Source organism: Diplotaxodon limnothrissa, linkage group LG11 (assembly GCF_057381915.1).
Source record: "Diplotaxodon limnothrissa isolate DT_005_m linkage group LG11, D_limnothrissa_male_GT1.1, whole genome shotgun sequence".
Taxonomy (NCBI): Eukaryota; Metazoa; Chordata; class Actinopteri; order Cichliformes; family Cichlidae; genus Diplotaxodon; species Diplotaxodon limnothrissa.
Window position 1 is genome coordinate 31,221,796 of NC_140606.1, and position 16,723 is coordinate 31,238,518.

Genomic DNA, 16,723 nt, shown 5'->3' on the forward strand with positions numbered 1-16,723 from the left:
CTTTGTCAGTCCCCTTGGCAAGTAAAAAGAAAAACATTTTAAAGCTGCTGTTTCGTGGGATAGAACAACCTCATTTTTAAATGCTGCCAAAATTGGAAAAACTGAGCCTTTAATAAGATGTGCAATATCAGGCACCATCAACAGGAAGAATAGGAAACATTTTGTCACTGATAGGTCAAATATCTAAATGTCAGTTTTAAGTTCCTGCAAGTTAAGCTAAGGCATTTACACAACATTCAACTTGCATTACTGTAGTGGAATGTGGTTAATTTAGGAAATCGAGTAATGTTGTGTTTGCAAGTGCCTTATTCAGCTACAACAGCTTGCTAAGACACATATTACAGTTGGTTTCAACCAGCTAGCTAAACATTGATATAAAATCTAATGTTCTGTGGTGGCTGCAAGCATTTTGTTATTTTTTGAGCTCTCACTTGCATCTTAGTTTATGTTTTCCCCTCAGCTGAATGTAGTTTTCAGATATTTGGCATATCCTGAATCAATAAAAGTGTCTGATTGTGAAATGAAAGACCAAAGCCCCACAAAAAAATCTAGATAGTTGTAGTTGGTAGTAACAGGGTTTGGTAGTCTAGAAAAAGCTAATAATATTTTTATGCCTTGGTGCTGGTGATAAAATGTTGGTGGTCAAAGGTCAAGGACACTGTGACCTTTCATGTATTCAATCCTGGTTAATGTGAGATGTCAGGTACAGCTGGAGGAAATTTTATTACATCTGGGACAAATTTCCAGTAAGACAAGAACTGATTGGGGTTCGGTGGCTCAAGGTCGGTGTCGCTCTGACCTCACAAACCAGTTTTTATCCATAACTCAAGAAATCATATGCTAATTATAACAATATTGTACACAAATGTCTTATAAAGTAAAGTGATAAAACATATTTTTATCCAAAGGTTGAAAGCTCGAGTCTGGATCGACGCCGACGTAAACAGCAAGTCGACTGGTTGGCAGAGGCATACAACCCTGAGGCTGTAATCCTAGTCATGTGTTATATAGCTTCAGTACCTGCCTAAAAATTTGGTCCTCTGGGATGATGGGAATAACTTCATGTGGTCAGTGGAAATTTAGGAAATGAGTGTTACGCGTGATTTCATCCCACAGCCTCTCAACTCTTTCTGCTCCACTGGCACCATTTTGGTTTTTTGCTTCCAGCATGTTCTCTATAAATTAAGTCACCAGTGTTTAAACTGACATACTGAGTCACGTACTCAAATATACACAAGCAAATACTCCATAGACTGCTTGACACTGTGTTGAAAATACTAACATTACCTACATTTACCATTTACCTACACAAACACAGCAGCATGTCATCACGTGTTGGGGTTAAACTTGAAACCTTCTTCCGACCGGATGTGTCCCACTCTGTCCTTCCTCTGTGTCAGACCCCTCCGGCCCTCACGTGAGCAGACGGCTTACATCTGAACCCACTTCACCCCACCTGCCTGACCTATATTCTGGCTCCCCTTATTCTTCTTACCTACATCTGTAGAAGTTTTTAGCCTGAGCAGACCCACTGGCAGCAGAGTTACAATCCCATCCCAGAGCCTGTTTTACGGTAACAGAATTCAGTATACAAGCCAATTATATTATAAGAATGTTTGATTTAGTTCATTTCTCAAGCTCTCATTTTATTATCTCTGACCTTGCTGTCTAAGGTACATAAACTCTAATTTGGAAAAAAAAAAAAAATCCTTTGCAGTTATGCAGCACGCAGGCACATAGATTGAAATCGTCAGTGTTTCACGGCTTTAAGGCTGATTTTTGTAAGCTGACTGTTTTTTGGGACTGAATTCAGTATGCGACTGGCCAGAACCAGACTCAATCACACTACTATGCTCTGAGGAGCAGTAAGAATTTACCACAGCTCATCTTTCAGTTCACTTTACAAGAGGGTGGATGTAACGCAGCAGCTTGTTGCCAAAGTCTTTCTCATTTGGATGCGGTGCAGAAATCATCTGTTGGACTTCTTCCAGTTGTTCATTGTCCTAAAATCATTTGATAAAATTTATTTGGTGCAGTAGCCCTTCTACTCTCTCAGCTGTTCAAGTACAAAGAGGTGAGCAGTAGAACAGAAAGTGATACCACATTTAGCTTGTTTATTCTCCTCATAATGTTGTAGGAGATTTTGCCCTGCTCAGCACTGCAGTGGGTCTGCGGTGCCTGTGGAGCTTGCTCAGCCAAATACTGGGGAGGCGCTCTGCGTTACTTCATGCTATTGTTCCATTAGGCCTGTTTGTTTGTCTTCAGGGAATTTGTTTGGATTTAGGCCCACAGTAAATTTTGTCAAATGCTGGCAGACATTTATTCAGGTCTGAAAATGGAAGCGTCCCCCTGTTGTTTTACTGTATGGGGTTCAAATAAGTAAGTCTGGTAGTTCAGGTAAGTCTGGCAGTTGGCTCAGTGATTGGAATTAGTCTGGCTTTAATGGTCTGGGTTATTAGCTGACTAACAAATGTCTTGGTCCAGTACAGTAGAGCTGAGTAATAAACTTGACTTTTTATGGCAGACAGACTCTAAGTCAGGACGGAGCTAGAGATATGGATGCAGAAATGAGAAATAATAAGAGTAATCAATCAGACTGTAACTTAATCAGTAACTGAAATTCATTCTTTTTCTTCTTTATAATATACTTTGCAAAGAACTGTGTGTTAACAAATTTTACTGAAACTATCAAAGATAAGTGTTTATTCGACAGAAAAGTTGAAATCATATTGTATACATTGTATATACAAGGGCTGTGTGAAGAGCAATTATTCCTTTATTCTAATGAGAAAAGAAAAACAACACACCTTGTGAATATGTACAGATGAAGTTTTAAAAAATATATGTTTCAAACTAAACCTGAGCCTACACCTCTTTAATGTTTTTATGAAAGTTTTATTTTGATGTGACACTTCTCTTCTTCATTACAGATGTAGGTGGTTCACAACAACAAAAAAAAGTTATTTAAGATGATTAATCACTAATTAATTTGGTTAAACAGGTTTTTACTGCTACGGTTGTTTTATACCCATCTGTCTCATCACAACTGATCACAGAGTGGTGAAAGCAGAGTCGAGGACAGCTTGATGAGCTTGCTGGTCTACTGTCATCAGTATCGCGTTAAAGAGCAGAGGGTTATCCAAAATATACGTCCACGAATAATCAGATAATGCTGTTTGCCTTTCAGCTCCCAGTGTCATGCTAACTTCCAGAGACACTAAGCTAGCATTTTTTGCTATGCTAGCTATAGAAGATGGATGGATATCCTCTTAACTTTTTTTTTTTAAAAATCTGCATTCACTGGTGCCAGTGAACTGTATGTTAAGAATTGATGCAACTAAATCGATATGTGAGATATGTGTATATATTTTTAATCAGAAAATCCTGTTGGTTCCCATGAACTGACTATGAACTCATTTAACCAGTCTGTTTTGGTATCTGAGAAAGGATGTCTCAGCTGCTAGTTTAAAGAATTATTGGATACAACTTGATGCTAATATTGTATATTATCTTTTCCATTAGAGTTAGAAGGAACAATAAATCACTGTATTAGTGTGCAGTATCCCTCGTTCTCTCAGTCAGATATCCTTTCGTTTGTGACATCTACATTCATAACAACATAGTGATGGTCAAATAACTTAGATCAAGGCTGCAAGGTAAAATCTCACTAACCAACTTTATTGATCCATCCATTTGCTCACCCCCTTGTCCAATTCAGGTTACGCTTAGGGCAGAAAAAACAGATTTTGATTGTTTTGAAGACTTGGGAAAGTGGAAACAAGCCATAAACAAAATACTTGCATGATACCAGTTTCTTAAAATGAGCAGATAAGCAAACTCATTTTCCCGTGGGTGAAAACAGAGCTGTTCCATAAAGTTTAGAGCCGAGTTCCATAGATTCATTGCTACTAGACCTTTTCAATGAGTCATGTGATCCACTGTTGATAAACTGTTGATTGTTGCTGCTTTTAATATGCACTTAGATCTTTTATTTTAACTGATCATCCAATAAATATGTAAAACCATCTTAGGTTGCTCCAAATAAACCCTTTATACAAATTTGCTGGAAATACTCCTGATTTGTTTATGAGTCACAACAGGAAAAATAGTGGCTTTGCAAGTCTGTATTCAGTAATAATCTCCATAACTCTGTGAATACTAAAATCTGACATAGTAGAAAATCAATTTAGATGAAAAAAAAAACCTTTGTTAGGCCTTGCAGTATACAGCGATCCAGGTACAGTGGGTACAGGGAAGTACACCTCAGAAATCTAAGCGCAGCATCTGGCTAATGCACAGAATGCAAGATAAGAGTCTCCATGTTGCACTGTAGGGGCTAAAGATTTGGCCCCATTCCCAAAGTCCTGGTAAAATAAATGTTGCACACTGACAGACAGTTTGGCTGACCCAGTTTAGATAAATTCCAAAATGTAAATGAAACCAACGGGCCAGAGTGGTAAGTGGGAGAAAGTTGTTCATTTGATTTCTTGCATCCTTATAGATAAAGTTGTCTTTTTAAAAAACATATACGTCAGCTGGCTTGCATTGGTGCTGACTTCACAGACCTCAGACTGCTTCTCACCTCGGCAGTGGTCACGGAGCAGCCCTTCCTGCACATTCCTGGGGCTGTGGAAGATAATTGCTGTGGTTTATGAGAGGGAGAGGCCCTGAAGAAACACTTCCACCAGACTTCAGTTGTTTGATTTTGTACTTCTCTCAGAATTTGAGACACGGGAGCAGGGTCTGTCTCCTCCAGTCTCCTAGTCTGTGGTTCCCTGCTGCAACTCTGTGTCGTCCAAATGTTCTACTCACTCTTAAGGCAGTTGCATGTTGAAATAAATTGAGTGTAAGAGTGCTGCACCGATGACAGGCTGCTCACTCGACACTTCAAAGTTTCTTTAAAGCTGTCCTTTTTACCCTGGCTGTCCTTTTCCCCAGTGGCATGCATCTTAACTCTAATCACTGTGCTTTGAAGGGAGCTCATTGTCTGCAAGCATCTTATTACGTGACATACAGTACATACAAAGGGAGTTAGCAGTGTTATTGTTGCGCTTTGTGTGAGGTATGGTAAAGCTGCTCATGATTATATAAATGGAGGCCCACATTGTTGGCCCCAAATCAGTGCTTGAGAGTGGAGAGAGTCCTTTACAGACTCTGGACTCACATGTTCCTCTTATTAACCCTCTTCTAAAGTTATAGATGACTGTCTGTTGTACAGTTTAAAAACAACCCTGGGTTTTGGGCCAACACTTAGGGAAGTATGGCAAACGTTCATCCCAGTTTCAAAGCTTAAAACTGTAAGAAGCAGGCAGCCTAATTCTTAAAGGGCCGTTAAATGACTAGTTAAAGCAAAGTGTGTGTAAATCGCTTTCATTTGCAGTCCGCATACGTGATTGTTTGGAGAGTAATTAAATGTCTCCTTTTAACTGTTTTGACCAGAATATGAAGGTTTCCCATAATGACAGGTAATTTAATTTTTTTTCTAAACAGTTACAGTATCATTTTACCTAACCATTCGGTCTTTGCGGTTTTTGGATTTGTAGTCAAATCGTACATCAAGAGGCCGCTGGCAATGAATAATTTCATGAAGCAGCAGTTTTAATGAATGTGAGAAAAAAGGTAATGGCTGTGTGTTTTCTGGCGCCACATAATGGTTCAAGTAACATATCATTTCCATATCTTAACTGTTCGCTAAATTAAATTCAAATATGATATTTATTCTGATTGTTTTTTGCGCGGTTGACTGCTTGAATGACTGGCTCTCAGTAGCAGAGATGTCAGACTCGTTTTGCATGGTGGGCCACATACAGCCCACGTTGATGTTAAGAGGGCCGGACCAATTAAATTGAACTTTATTTATATAGCGTCAAATCACAACAACTGTCACCTCAAGGTGTAACCAATGAAACGCCTCCATCTATCAAATCAAAGATTTTTACCTACACATTTAAAACCTGAGATATCGTAACATACAGCGGCTTGCAAAAGTATTCGGCCCCCTTGAACTTTTCCACATTTGTCACATTACAGCCACAAACATGAATCAGTTTTATTGGAATTCCACGTGAAAGACCAACACAAAGTGGTGTACACGTGAGAAGTGGAACGAAAATCATACATGATTCCAAACATTTTTTACAAATAAATAACTGCAAAGTGGGGTGTGCGTAATTATTCAGCCCCCTTTGGTCTGAGTGCAGTCAGTTGCACATAGACATTGCCTGGTGAGTGCTAATGACTAAATAGAGTGCACCTGTGTGTGATCTAATGTCAGTACAAATACAGCTGCTCTGTGACAGCCTCAGAGGTTGTCTAAGAGAATATTGGGAGCAACAACACCATGAAGTCCAAAGAACACACCAGACAGGTCAGGGATAAAGTTATTGACAAATTTAAAGCAGGCTTAGGCTACAAAAAGATTTCTCAAGCCTTGAACATCCTACGGAGCACTGTTCAAGCAATCATTCAGAAACAGAAGGAGTATGGCACAACTGTAAACCTACCAAGACAAGGCCGTCCACCTAAACTCACAGGCCGAACAAGGAGGGCGCTGATCAGAAATGAAGCCAAGAGTCCCATGGTGACTCTGGACGAGCTGCAGAGATCTACAGCTCAGGTGGGGGAATCTGTCCATAGGACAACGATTAGTCGTGCACTGCACAAAGTTGGCCTTGATGGAAGAGTAGCAAGAAGAAAGCCATTGTTAACAGAAACCATAAGAAGTCCCGTTTGCAGTTTGCCACAAGCCATGTGGAGGACACAGCAAACATGTGGAAGAAGGTGCTCTGGTCAGATGAGGCCAAAATGCAAAACGCTATGTGTGGCAGAAAACTAATACTGCACATCACTCTGAACACATCATCCCCACTGTCAAATATGGTGGTGGCAGCATCATGCTCTGGGGGTGCTTCTCTTCAGCAGGGACAGGGAAGCTGGTCAGAGTTGATGGGAAGATGGATGGAGCCAAACACAGGGCAATCTTGGAAGAAAACCTCTTGGAGTCTGCAAAAGACTTGAGACTGGGGCAGAGGTTCACCTTCCAGCAGGACAATGACCCTAAACATAAAGCCAGGGCAACAATGGAAGGATTTAAAACAAAACATATCCATGTGTTAGAATGGCCCAGTCAAAGTCCAGATCTAAATCCAATCGAGAATCTGTGACAAGATCTGAAAACTGCTGTTCACAAACGCTGTCCATCTAATCTGACTGAGCTGGAGCTGTTTTGCAAAGAAAAATGGGCAAAGATTTCAGTCTCTAGATGTGCAAAGCTGGTAGAGACGTACCCTAAAAGACTGGCAGCTGTAATTGCAGCAAAAGGTGGTTCTACAAAGTGCTGACTCAGGGGGCTGAATAATTACGCACACCCCACTTTGCAGTTATTTATTTGTAAAAAATGTTTGGAATCATGTATGATTTTCGTTCCACTTCTCATGTGTACACCACTTTGTATTGGTCTTTCACCTGGAATTCCAATAAAATTGATTCATGTTTGGCTGTAATGTGACAAAATGTGGAAAAGTTCAAAGGGGGCGAATACTTTTGCAAGCCGCTGTAAGAAAAAGAAGTGTAATTTCAACCACACCAGTCACTCAATCACAAATTTCTATGGTAGATAGTGGGGAAAAAAATGGTAACTTTTCTCTCATTCAATTGTTTTCTTTTTTCTCTTAATCACGTCAATGAATGTCATAAAAGCTGTAAAACGTAGCAAAATACAGTGCAAAATATATGCCTTCACATTTTCCATGCAGTGAGGCTGGTTTGGAGTCTTTGCCGGGCCGATTCTGGCCTTATGTTTGGCACCTCTGTTCTATAGGCTAAAACCTTTAAATGTTGCCTTGTGATAACATGTCAGCGTGATCTAAAAGCCTGCTCGCTTTGTGGTGGATAGATAAAGTCTCATCTGTCAGCAACTGAACATTCGTGTTGCGTAATGACACTTAAAAGTCTCATTAAAGACGCGTGTTTTCAGTGGAATTTCTTAAAAGCACATTGCACTAAGGCAGATACCGTACACAGGTGCACGCAAGAGATAAGTGTGCAGTGATGATATTGCAGGTCTGCTAATGCCACACAGCTCTTTAAAGTTGAGGCTGTTTTGTGTTTGTATAAAAATTGACTGTGCATCATTATTTTGTACACTGTGCTCACAGTGTGCTGTAAATGATCTCTTTAAAGCTGTCTGGTGGGAGAGCTACAGAGGGTTTCTCTCTGGCCTGCACTGACCGATAGTCAATCGCTTTTTCAAAAACACATTCTATTGTGGTCTGCTGTGACACAACGCCCAGAGCTCGCAGTGGGAAAGGACCGTTTCTCTGTTCTGACATGTTGCGAGTACTTAACCCCAATTTATAAAAGATGCACTGTCGCCACCGCTGCTTGCTGCCGCTGCAGTACGCCGACAGCAAGCACATACACACAGACACACACAGGGCCTGTCCACCCACACGCTCTCACACATCATGTACACACAGCAGCTGCACCTGGGAATTTTGGCCTATCAGCTGCATATTCGCGATTTTCAATGCCGCTCTAGAAGACTGCATGAAGAAATTTATACGTATATAACAGAAAGTGCAGCCTGTCATCATAACATGTTATAAGAAAGTGATGTAAACATACAAAGAAGAGATTAGATCAAAATCTGTGAATGTATACAGTTTCAAAGTACCTGTTTCTCTGCTTTTTTGTCACAGCTGCTAATATATCTGATCACTTTTATATATATGATCCTTCTGAATAAAAACACCAATGGCTTGACTTATTGAGAATATTCTCCTATGTATTATTACCTCCCAACACTCTAACTTCTGCCAAGAAACAGTCAAACAGGCTCTCCAAAAATGTTCCACTTTTAATGCGTCACGTGCTCTTCCCCCCGTGTCAGCTAATGTATCATGTAAAGTTTCTGTGGGTTCAAACTGAACTCATCTTGTTGTGGTCTTCTGTATGAAAGCATTACTTCTACATGTGTGGACTTCCTCTGAGATGCTGCTTTAAAAACAAAACAAAAACACCCACCACATTTTAAATGGTGCTTTTGTCTGTTCCACTCCTGTCCTGTAATGTTTATCTCCCTTCCCCCATCTCCTTCAACAGAAGCCCTACACTTTTACTGCCCCCCACTGAGATCCCTTGGCTCTGATTAGGTTCTTATTTATGTATCCTGTTACAGATAGAAGTCATGTCAGCTTCCATTGAGGCACTCTGCTCAGTTATACTGCCCCCAGTTGTGTCCACTAACTTGAGAGTTGAATGTGGACAAGTGATGTTTTTTTTTAAGATCTTCACCTAATTGTTGAGATTTTCAATTTTCACAGCAACTCCAGTTTGCATGTACAGTTCATATATAATTACTACTACATTTACTACAATTACTACATATATAAAACTAGAGTGTTGGAAGATCATTGTCTTATTTCACCAAAATAAAAAAGAATTAGAGAATGTGTGAATAATACAGGGGGAAATGATCTGATAGTGTACATTTTTGGTCTTATATACAGTGCTGTGCACAAGTCTTGAGCCATTCCTCATTTCTTGATAGCTTGCTTGCAAGGAGGCAGATTTTCTTGTATATTTTTTGTCATCTTGAACAAGTTTTCCAGGTTTTCTGAATGTTTTCAAAGCTTTTCTTCAACCATTTTCAAACCAGTCCTCATACCCGACCAGAGCAATGATTTTTGTTCGTTAAGCCACTTAATATCAACATATGAATCATTCAAGCATAAGGAAGGCAACCAGCTCAAGAGGTGAAACAGTGTTTTGCCTATGCATGACATTTTTAAATGGTATCTTCAGCAGAAGTGAACGGTTTCAATGGAAGGATGTCAAGAAGTCATTCTTAATGGAGGAAAACGGGTACAAAAGCCTGAGGTATGCCAAATTACACAAGAACTCAACTGAAGGTCAGTGTCAGAAGTCTTATAGAGTGATGCATTGTCAACAGTATTTACAGAGGAGGAATTATGAATGCAGAAAACTGCCATCATATTTTAGTCCACTATGAAATACCATCTGGTAAGATCCTGATTGGCAGAAGCTTCATTCTTGACGCGACAATGATCCCAAACACACTGCCAATGCAGTAAAAGCAGAGTCATGGTTTGGCCTCCCCAGCCCCCCCTCCACGTTATCGAAGCAGGCTGGGATCATCTTGACAGAGAACAGACTGAAAAGCAGCCAAAACCCAAAGAAGAGCTTTGAATGTCCTTCAAGAAGCCTGGAGAGCAATTCCTGAAGACTCCTTAAAGAAATGACAAGAAAGCTGCCTAAGAGAGTTCAGGCTCTGATAAAGTAAATCAAATATTGATTTCCAATCTCATTAAAATCAATTGTACAAACTCTGGTTTCGCCATATAAATTTCCATGTATACTTGCACGTATGAGTAAACCACTGTACCTCATTTATCTAGCAAAATATAAAGATTTTTGCACAGTATTGTACTACAAGGTCATGTCTCCTGTCATATATTGGGGCTGAAATCTCTCAAAAAGCACCAAAGTAAACTGAATACAGTCTGTTATCCCTTAATCATTGGTGAAACGTAAGTTTCACCTGCTTTGCATAGTCAGGATTCCACTGAGAGCAAAGACAGGTTTGATGGACAATTATGAAACGATGAAAACATCAACTGTAATACCATAAGATTGACCATCCCTGTGCTCTTTCCTCCCATGTCTTTCTTTTGTCTGCCTTTCCCACTCTCCTTTTCTCCAGCTCTTGGTCAAATAATGCTGTACGTGGACGGGATGAACGGCCTCATATCTCACAATGAAACGATCCAGTGGCTTTACACGCTGGTTGGATCCAAGGTAAAAAAAAAAAAAAAATGTAAAAATGACTCCACACTGTAGATATCCTGTAAGATCAACTCAACGACACCACCTGGCCACTGATGAGAAGGATAAAATCCTATACTTGCTGCCCTGCTGTCAGTGTGGTCACCTCAGCCCTCTACTGGCCAGACTGCAGTATGTGCAGCAAATGTGCAGCAGATGAGGGAGCTGCACTGGCTCTCTTTTCACACAGTTTTGATGTTCTTACAAATTACTTTCCTGCCTTTCCGTGTAAATACTGACAAACTATTTGGTGTCTGGTTTATTTTTCTTTTAATTTGAACCCTGTCTTTGTAATCACCTCGCCAGGAAAGAAAACTTGTTTTGCACCACCCCTCCCATTGTGTTGATTTTAACCTCAGCTTTGCAGCATATCATAACCATAACACTCTTCTCACCTACTTTTTTTTCTTAAATCTCTTTTTCCATATTTTACAGTGGTGTAAATCACTGGAAACATTTACTAAACCTTAGATATCTTGCTTTATTTTGAGGCTCATCTGTGGTTCAGCATTTTGATTTTTATGGCATTTTTATACCACCTGACTGCTGTACAGTGTGTTCCCATGAGCTGTCAGAGGCACACAGCACTCTTATCAAAACCTTGCAAGACTGCCCCTAAAGGAAAGGGCTTTTACCATTTGATGCCATTAAGCATCTGGAATTTAAAGGGCTTGCACATGCTCATCATAGTTGTTTGCAGAAACATTAAGTTCACAGTTGAATTTGTGCGCTCTGTGTTTGTTGCTTTAACAGATTGTTTTTCTTTCCACAGTTTCGTCTGGTGGTGAAGACATCCCTAAAGCTGCTGCTGGTGTTTGTCGAGTACACCGAGTCCAATGCTGCCCTTCTCATAAAGGCTGTGAACGCTGTGGATACCAAAAGGGGTACGATGCTTGCATAACTGAGAAACAAACATAAATGCACAACACTACTGTCAAAGGAGGGACCGACTCGTTCTCTATTCCCACACTCACATAGTATAGATATTAATAAAGGAGAAAACATCGGAAACCTGCTGCATTAACCAGAGTGTCAGTGAATTCAGTGTGTAATATGTTGGAGCTAATGGAGTTATTTGCATATGCTAGTCTTTAAGCCAATCATAAATTCCACTTACTTCCCCATAAAACTACAGTGTGTGCTACTATTTAATCATTGAATATGTTCACCTTATATTTAGTCTCTGTGGGATTTGTTGCTACATAGCATCATCATTAAGTTTTAATTCTCGGCTGCTCAGTGAAACCTGAGCAGTAAAACACAGAAAGCGCAGTCCGATCAGTTGTTCTCAGCCGCGCCACAGCCACACATGGAATGAGGCTTATTGAGAAGGAGTCTATCTCCTGCCTGCAGTGGGGTTCAGTTACCTGCCATCCTAAAAGCTCAGCATTGTGCTGTGGCATACAGCAGGGGGTTGGTCATCCGTGTGCAGGGCTCAGGTATCCCTCTGTCACTTCTGCTGTTGCGTAAGAGGACTGAACATGATCCCCTGTCTCCCGATGAGAGGAGTTGGTCTTCATGGCTGAGACGGTGCTCCTTGCTTATTGCCACATGCAGACGCCTCCGTTTTTTGTTTTTCATTTTTACTGCTGTGTTTCTAGAGGAAGATGAAAGCCATACTGCAAAGTCTGCTGGCGCAATAAGATGACTTAAAAGGTTTTATTTTTTATATTGCTACACAGCGACAGAGCCAAATCGGTTTTTATGACAAACTGTGAGATGATCAAATGGATGATTTCAGATTTTGTAGTTGTTCAGCATCTTTGTAAACCTTGAAATAACTTTTCTTTTTATACACACCTGTGTTGCATGTGTTTTCATGATGCAGGTACAAAACTGTGGTCAAATGTCATGGAGATCCTTGATGAGAAGGATGGAGTGGATACAGAGCTGCTGGTGTTCGCAATGACGCTCATCAATAAGGTCAGTAAATACTATTTAGATACTATTTAACCAACTATTTCTGCATTACCTTGGAGTATAGCATTTACCTGCCTGTCTCTAGTGGTTTTCCTTCCCAATCTGCTACATTTAAAGCCCCCTTTATATATTGTATATAGATTGTTTTATCAGCACCTGAATAATGTAGAGATAACAAAGAAAGTCTTTTGAGGTGAGAGGTCATTTGTATTTGTGTGTTTGTGGGATTGCAAATGTTGCTTATATGAAATTGCAGTAACTGTGGTAATGAAGAATAAACTGCAGGAGTGTAAAATGATTTAAGTGTGGATACAGGGCTGCTGGTGTTCAGTGTTTATTATCCTTGTGGATATAGAAAAATGTGTTTACATACTACTAATGTGTTTAGGTATACAGCCTGGCTACAGATCGTTTTTAAATATATTACTTGAATATATTATTTATTACTCAGATTAGCTTCAGTCCTGCAGGTGAATTATCAGTTTAGTTTTGTTATTGTTTCATTATCATGTGTTGGCCCTGGCAAGTATCGAGGGTGTACCCTTCCTGTTGCCCTGTGACAGCTTGAATGATTGGATAAGCAGCTAAGAAAATGGATGGATGGAAAATCGCATGTGTTTGCTTCTGTGCGTGTCTCAGACGTTGGCAGGCCTACCAGACCAGGACTCCTACTATGACATGGTGGATTGTCTGGAGGAGCAAGGCATCGAAGCCACGGCCCAGAGACACCTAAGCAGAAAAGGCACTGATCTCGACCTCGTGGAACAGTTCAACATCTATGAGGTCAGGAAGCCTTCAGTACAAACCTTTATCTCTGTACAAACAAGCTCAGTGTGTCTAATAAGTCAAATAGCAGCCGGGAATGCGTCTGTGTAAAGATCCCTGTTATACTTTATTCACTCGCTGTCTCTTTGACCTAGATGACTCTCCGTCATGAGGACGGTGACGATGACACCCAGTTGCCCCCGAGTGGGCGAAAGGACCGCCGGCGGGCCAGTGTCGGCGGCACTAATGAGAGGCGAGGCCTGGAGAGAAGACGCAGCCGGAGACATTCGCTTCAGAATAGCAGAGGCCATGCTTCTGCCCCAGCATCACCCAGCACCAGTCACGCTCGTGCAAGTGGCTTCCTCCGCTTTGGTAGCCAACATGAAGATATCAGTGAAAGGTAAAGTTTGCAAAAGAAGCAAAGGAGAGGAGAAGTGGAAGAGAATTAGGACACTAAAAGAAAGATTTAGTTTGGCGTTTATTAAGTAATGACCTAGAGCAGAGCACATGCACAGGCAGGTCGACCATGACCTCGTTATTAAATGTTTCATCCAGCTGGGTGATCTAAAGCCTGAAAGAAAGCTGCAAGTAAAAAGGAATCACAAATGATTCCCATTGAGTTATTTTACAGGAAGGCTGCCCGACTACAAGTGTGTATTATATTTCATTTGTGGAGCTCTACCCTGTCCAGAGCTGAGGAAAAGAATTTCATTATATAGTAATTTAAAGAATGGCAAAGAGAAGACTGCTGCAGCAAAGTGACATTTAAATTAATTTTCTGTCACAGACATTCTCCTGCCGCTCGAGGAAAAAGGAAGCCTTTGCAAACACGAGATATGAGCTATCTGCTCTCACTCTGAAGTCAGGCTTCCTTCAGCGGGCGTGCACTGAACTTAAACTCCACCATGCCACATGTTTTATATATGACAGACCTTGGTGACTGCACAGACTGCATCTGGTGACTCCGGCAAGAAGCAAATTGCAGCCTTGTTTAAATGCTTAAAGGGATTATACCCGATAAAAGCACAGATCCTTTTGATGAACATTACTTTAACCTCTTTATTCTAGATCATGCTCCAGGAGGCAAACTGGAAATTATTTGTAGTCTTCTTTTTTGTCTTTCTCTCCCCAATCATTATTAACAAGCTTTTTACAAGAAGCATACCCCTTACCCCTGGTAGCACTCAGATCTTCAGGTTAACTTAAATTCAATCCAGCAGGTCATATGATACCATGCTAGCTAGCTTCTTCCAGTCCACCACAGGAAATTCAAGCCGCCTTTGAAGATCACAATTTTCCATATTGTTAATGAAATCCAGACAACTGAGAGAGATCCAAACAGCAAACCGGCCCCCAAACTATCAGCTCAAACACACAACATATCCTACAGGCTTAACACTCCTTATTAAATCAAATACTCTTCTTCTCTTTTGTATTAGTGGTATTATTAAAGTTGTCCTTTAACTGTTTTATCATGTCATAAAACCAGGATTACTAAAATTCTACTAACCTTCTCAGGCATGTCTCTCTTCTACACTAATAATTTTAATGCTTTCTTAAAAAGCATGTCTGTAGATTTTCGTCATTTCTGTGTGCTCTCCCTTTCATCTTCTGCTGTGTGGTTTCACGTTGTCTTTGTCCAATTTCTCTTCTCTCTCGCCTCCCCTGCATCCTCCCGTTCCTCCTTTCAACCCTCAACCCCTCCTCGCCCACCACAGGGAAGAGGAAGAGGAAGACGATGAGGCTGATAAGGAGGAGGGTGAGGAGGAGGAGGAGGAGGATGAGGCAGATGATGAAAGTCATCCAGTCTCTGATTCCTCTAGTCAGGGCACTCACAGGTATTTTAGGCCAACTACCGTGATACAGTTTCTCCATTTTTATTCACACAGTGCCTCCCTACTTTCTCTTCCATTTTGGATTATTTTCACTCTCTCTCGACTCCTACTCTCTTGTATTTTGTCATCCTAGTGCGGTTCCAGATGTAGCAGACACTCCTAACATGTGTTTGAACATAAAGTGTATGGCCAACATCCTCCCTAAAGCCAGTGACCCTGAACGGCAGAGAGAGTATCTCAGCGTCAAGACCAGGGCATCTTCTCCTGTGTCCGTTCCACCTAAAAAGAGGACCTTTAGTCCTTGGTGTGTTCCTCACAGCCACCTGACTCTTTCTTCCAATTTGCTTTGAATAGAGCGGCAAGCTCAACACACCCTCTGTATCAGTCCACCCCAGCCTCTCCACCCCTTTTCCATCCCTCTGTCCCCTGACTTAAACCAGAGGCAGGTGTCGTTTGCGGTTGAGAAAGCACTACTTTACATGCACACCTCTCAATGTGGAACCACTCCATCACCGTTGTCTGTGTATATCTCACTATACCTTTACCCAGCATTTCAATCATAAAAATACAAATAATTGTACAAAAATGAAATGCCATCACTGAAGACTTGCACTACACGATGAAGTTATTAAGCCCCGTCCTTTTCCATGATGTTGGAAAGCATTATTTTGCATTTAGTCCTCATCTGTCTTTCATTGTGGCTCTGTGCCACAGTTAATCCAAGACAAGGCGATAAATGATGTCAGAGCATTAATGAGTTTCAATTGTTACTGTGGGTTACAGTTACTGTGTAGTTCTGCTCATGTTTAAGCTGAAGTCTGTAGGTCTGTAGCAACAGAAACCACATTGCTCTGCATGTAGCAAATGGTGTTCACTGGACAATAAAAAATGAACACTAAATTATGGTAGATTTTGCTTTTTAAATTGCACGCTTAATCAGTGAGACAGAGGGAGATATTGTATCGTCCCTGTCTGCTCTGTCGTCTTGTAGTCTTGCAGCCCTCCTTCCTCAAACTGTCTTCTTTATGTGACTAACAGCTAGATATTTAATCTTTGGAGTCTTTCAAATCTGACTTGACTTTTCTCTCACTTACATCTTCAGTCTGACAGATAATACATCTCCTTCATCTTGCCCTGCTAGAAAGCCCTGCTGGGCTGAAAGGTAAGACAAGGAGTCAACAGGCCAATGTTAAACAAGATATATAAGAGCTTTAGAGTTGAACAGTAGTATAAAACCTTTGGCACAACAGTGACTGGGTCTGCTTAAGTTACTGAAAATGTAATGATACCATTTTTACTGTTGTGCAAGTTAGTCAAAAATAATAATAATTACAGCTGAGCTGTTTTCACACACAGAC

General features: G+C 40.7%; 1 protein-coding gene across 1 annotated transcript in view; it reads left to right on the plus strand.

Annotated features, from left to right (window-relative positions):
* Positions 1–16,723, plus strand: part of fhod3b (formin homology 2 domain containing 3b) — a 97,287-nt gene that overhangs the window by 66,008 nt on the left and 14,556 nt on the right. Inside the window, exons 6-11 of the mRNA XM_085366613.1 lie at positions 10,724–10,818; positions 11,618–11,729; positions 12,674–12,768; positions 13,405–13,548; positions 13,686–13,930; positions 16,468–16,527. Of these exons, the coding sequence (XP_085222739.1) occupies positions 10,724–10,818; positions 11,618–11,729; positions 12,674–12,768; positions 13,405–13,548; positions 13,686–13,930; positions 16,468–16,527 (751 nt within the window). The remainder of the gene's footprint in view (positions 1–10,723; positions 10,819–11,617; positions 11,730–12,673; positions 12,769–13,404; positions 13,549–13,685; positions 13,931–16,467; positions 16,528–16,723) is intronic.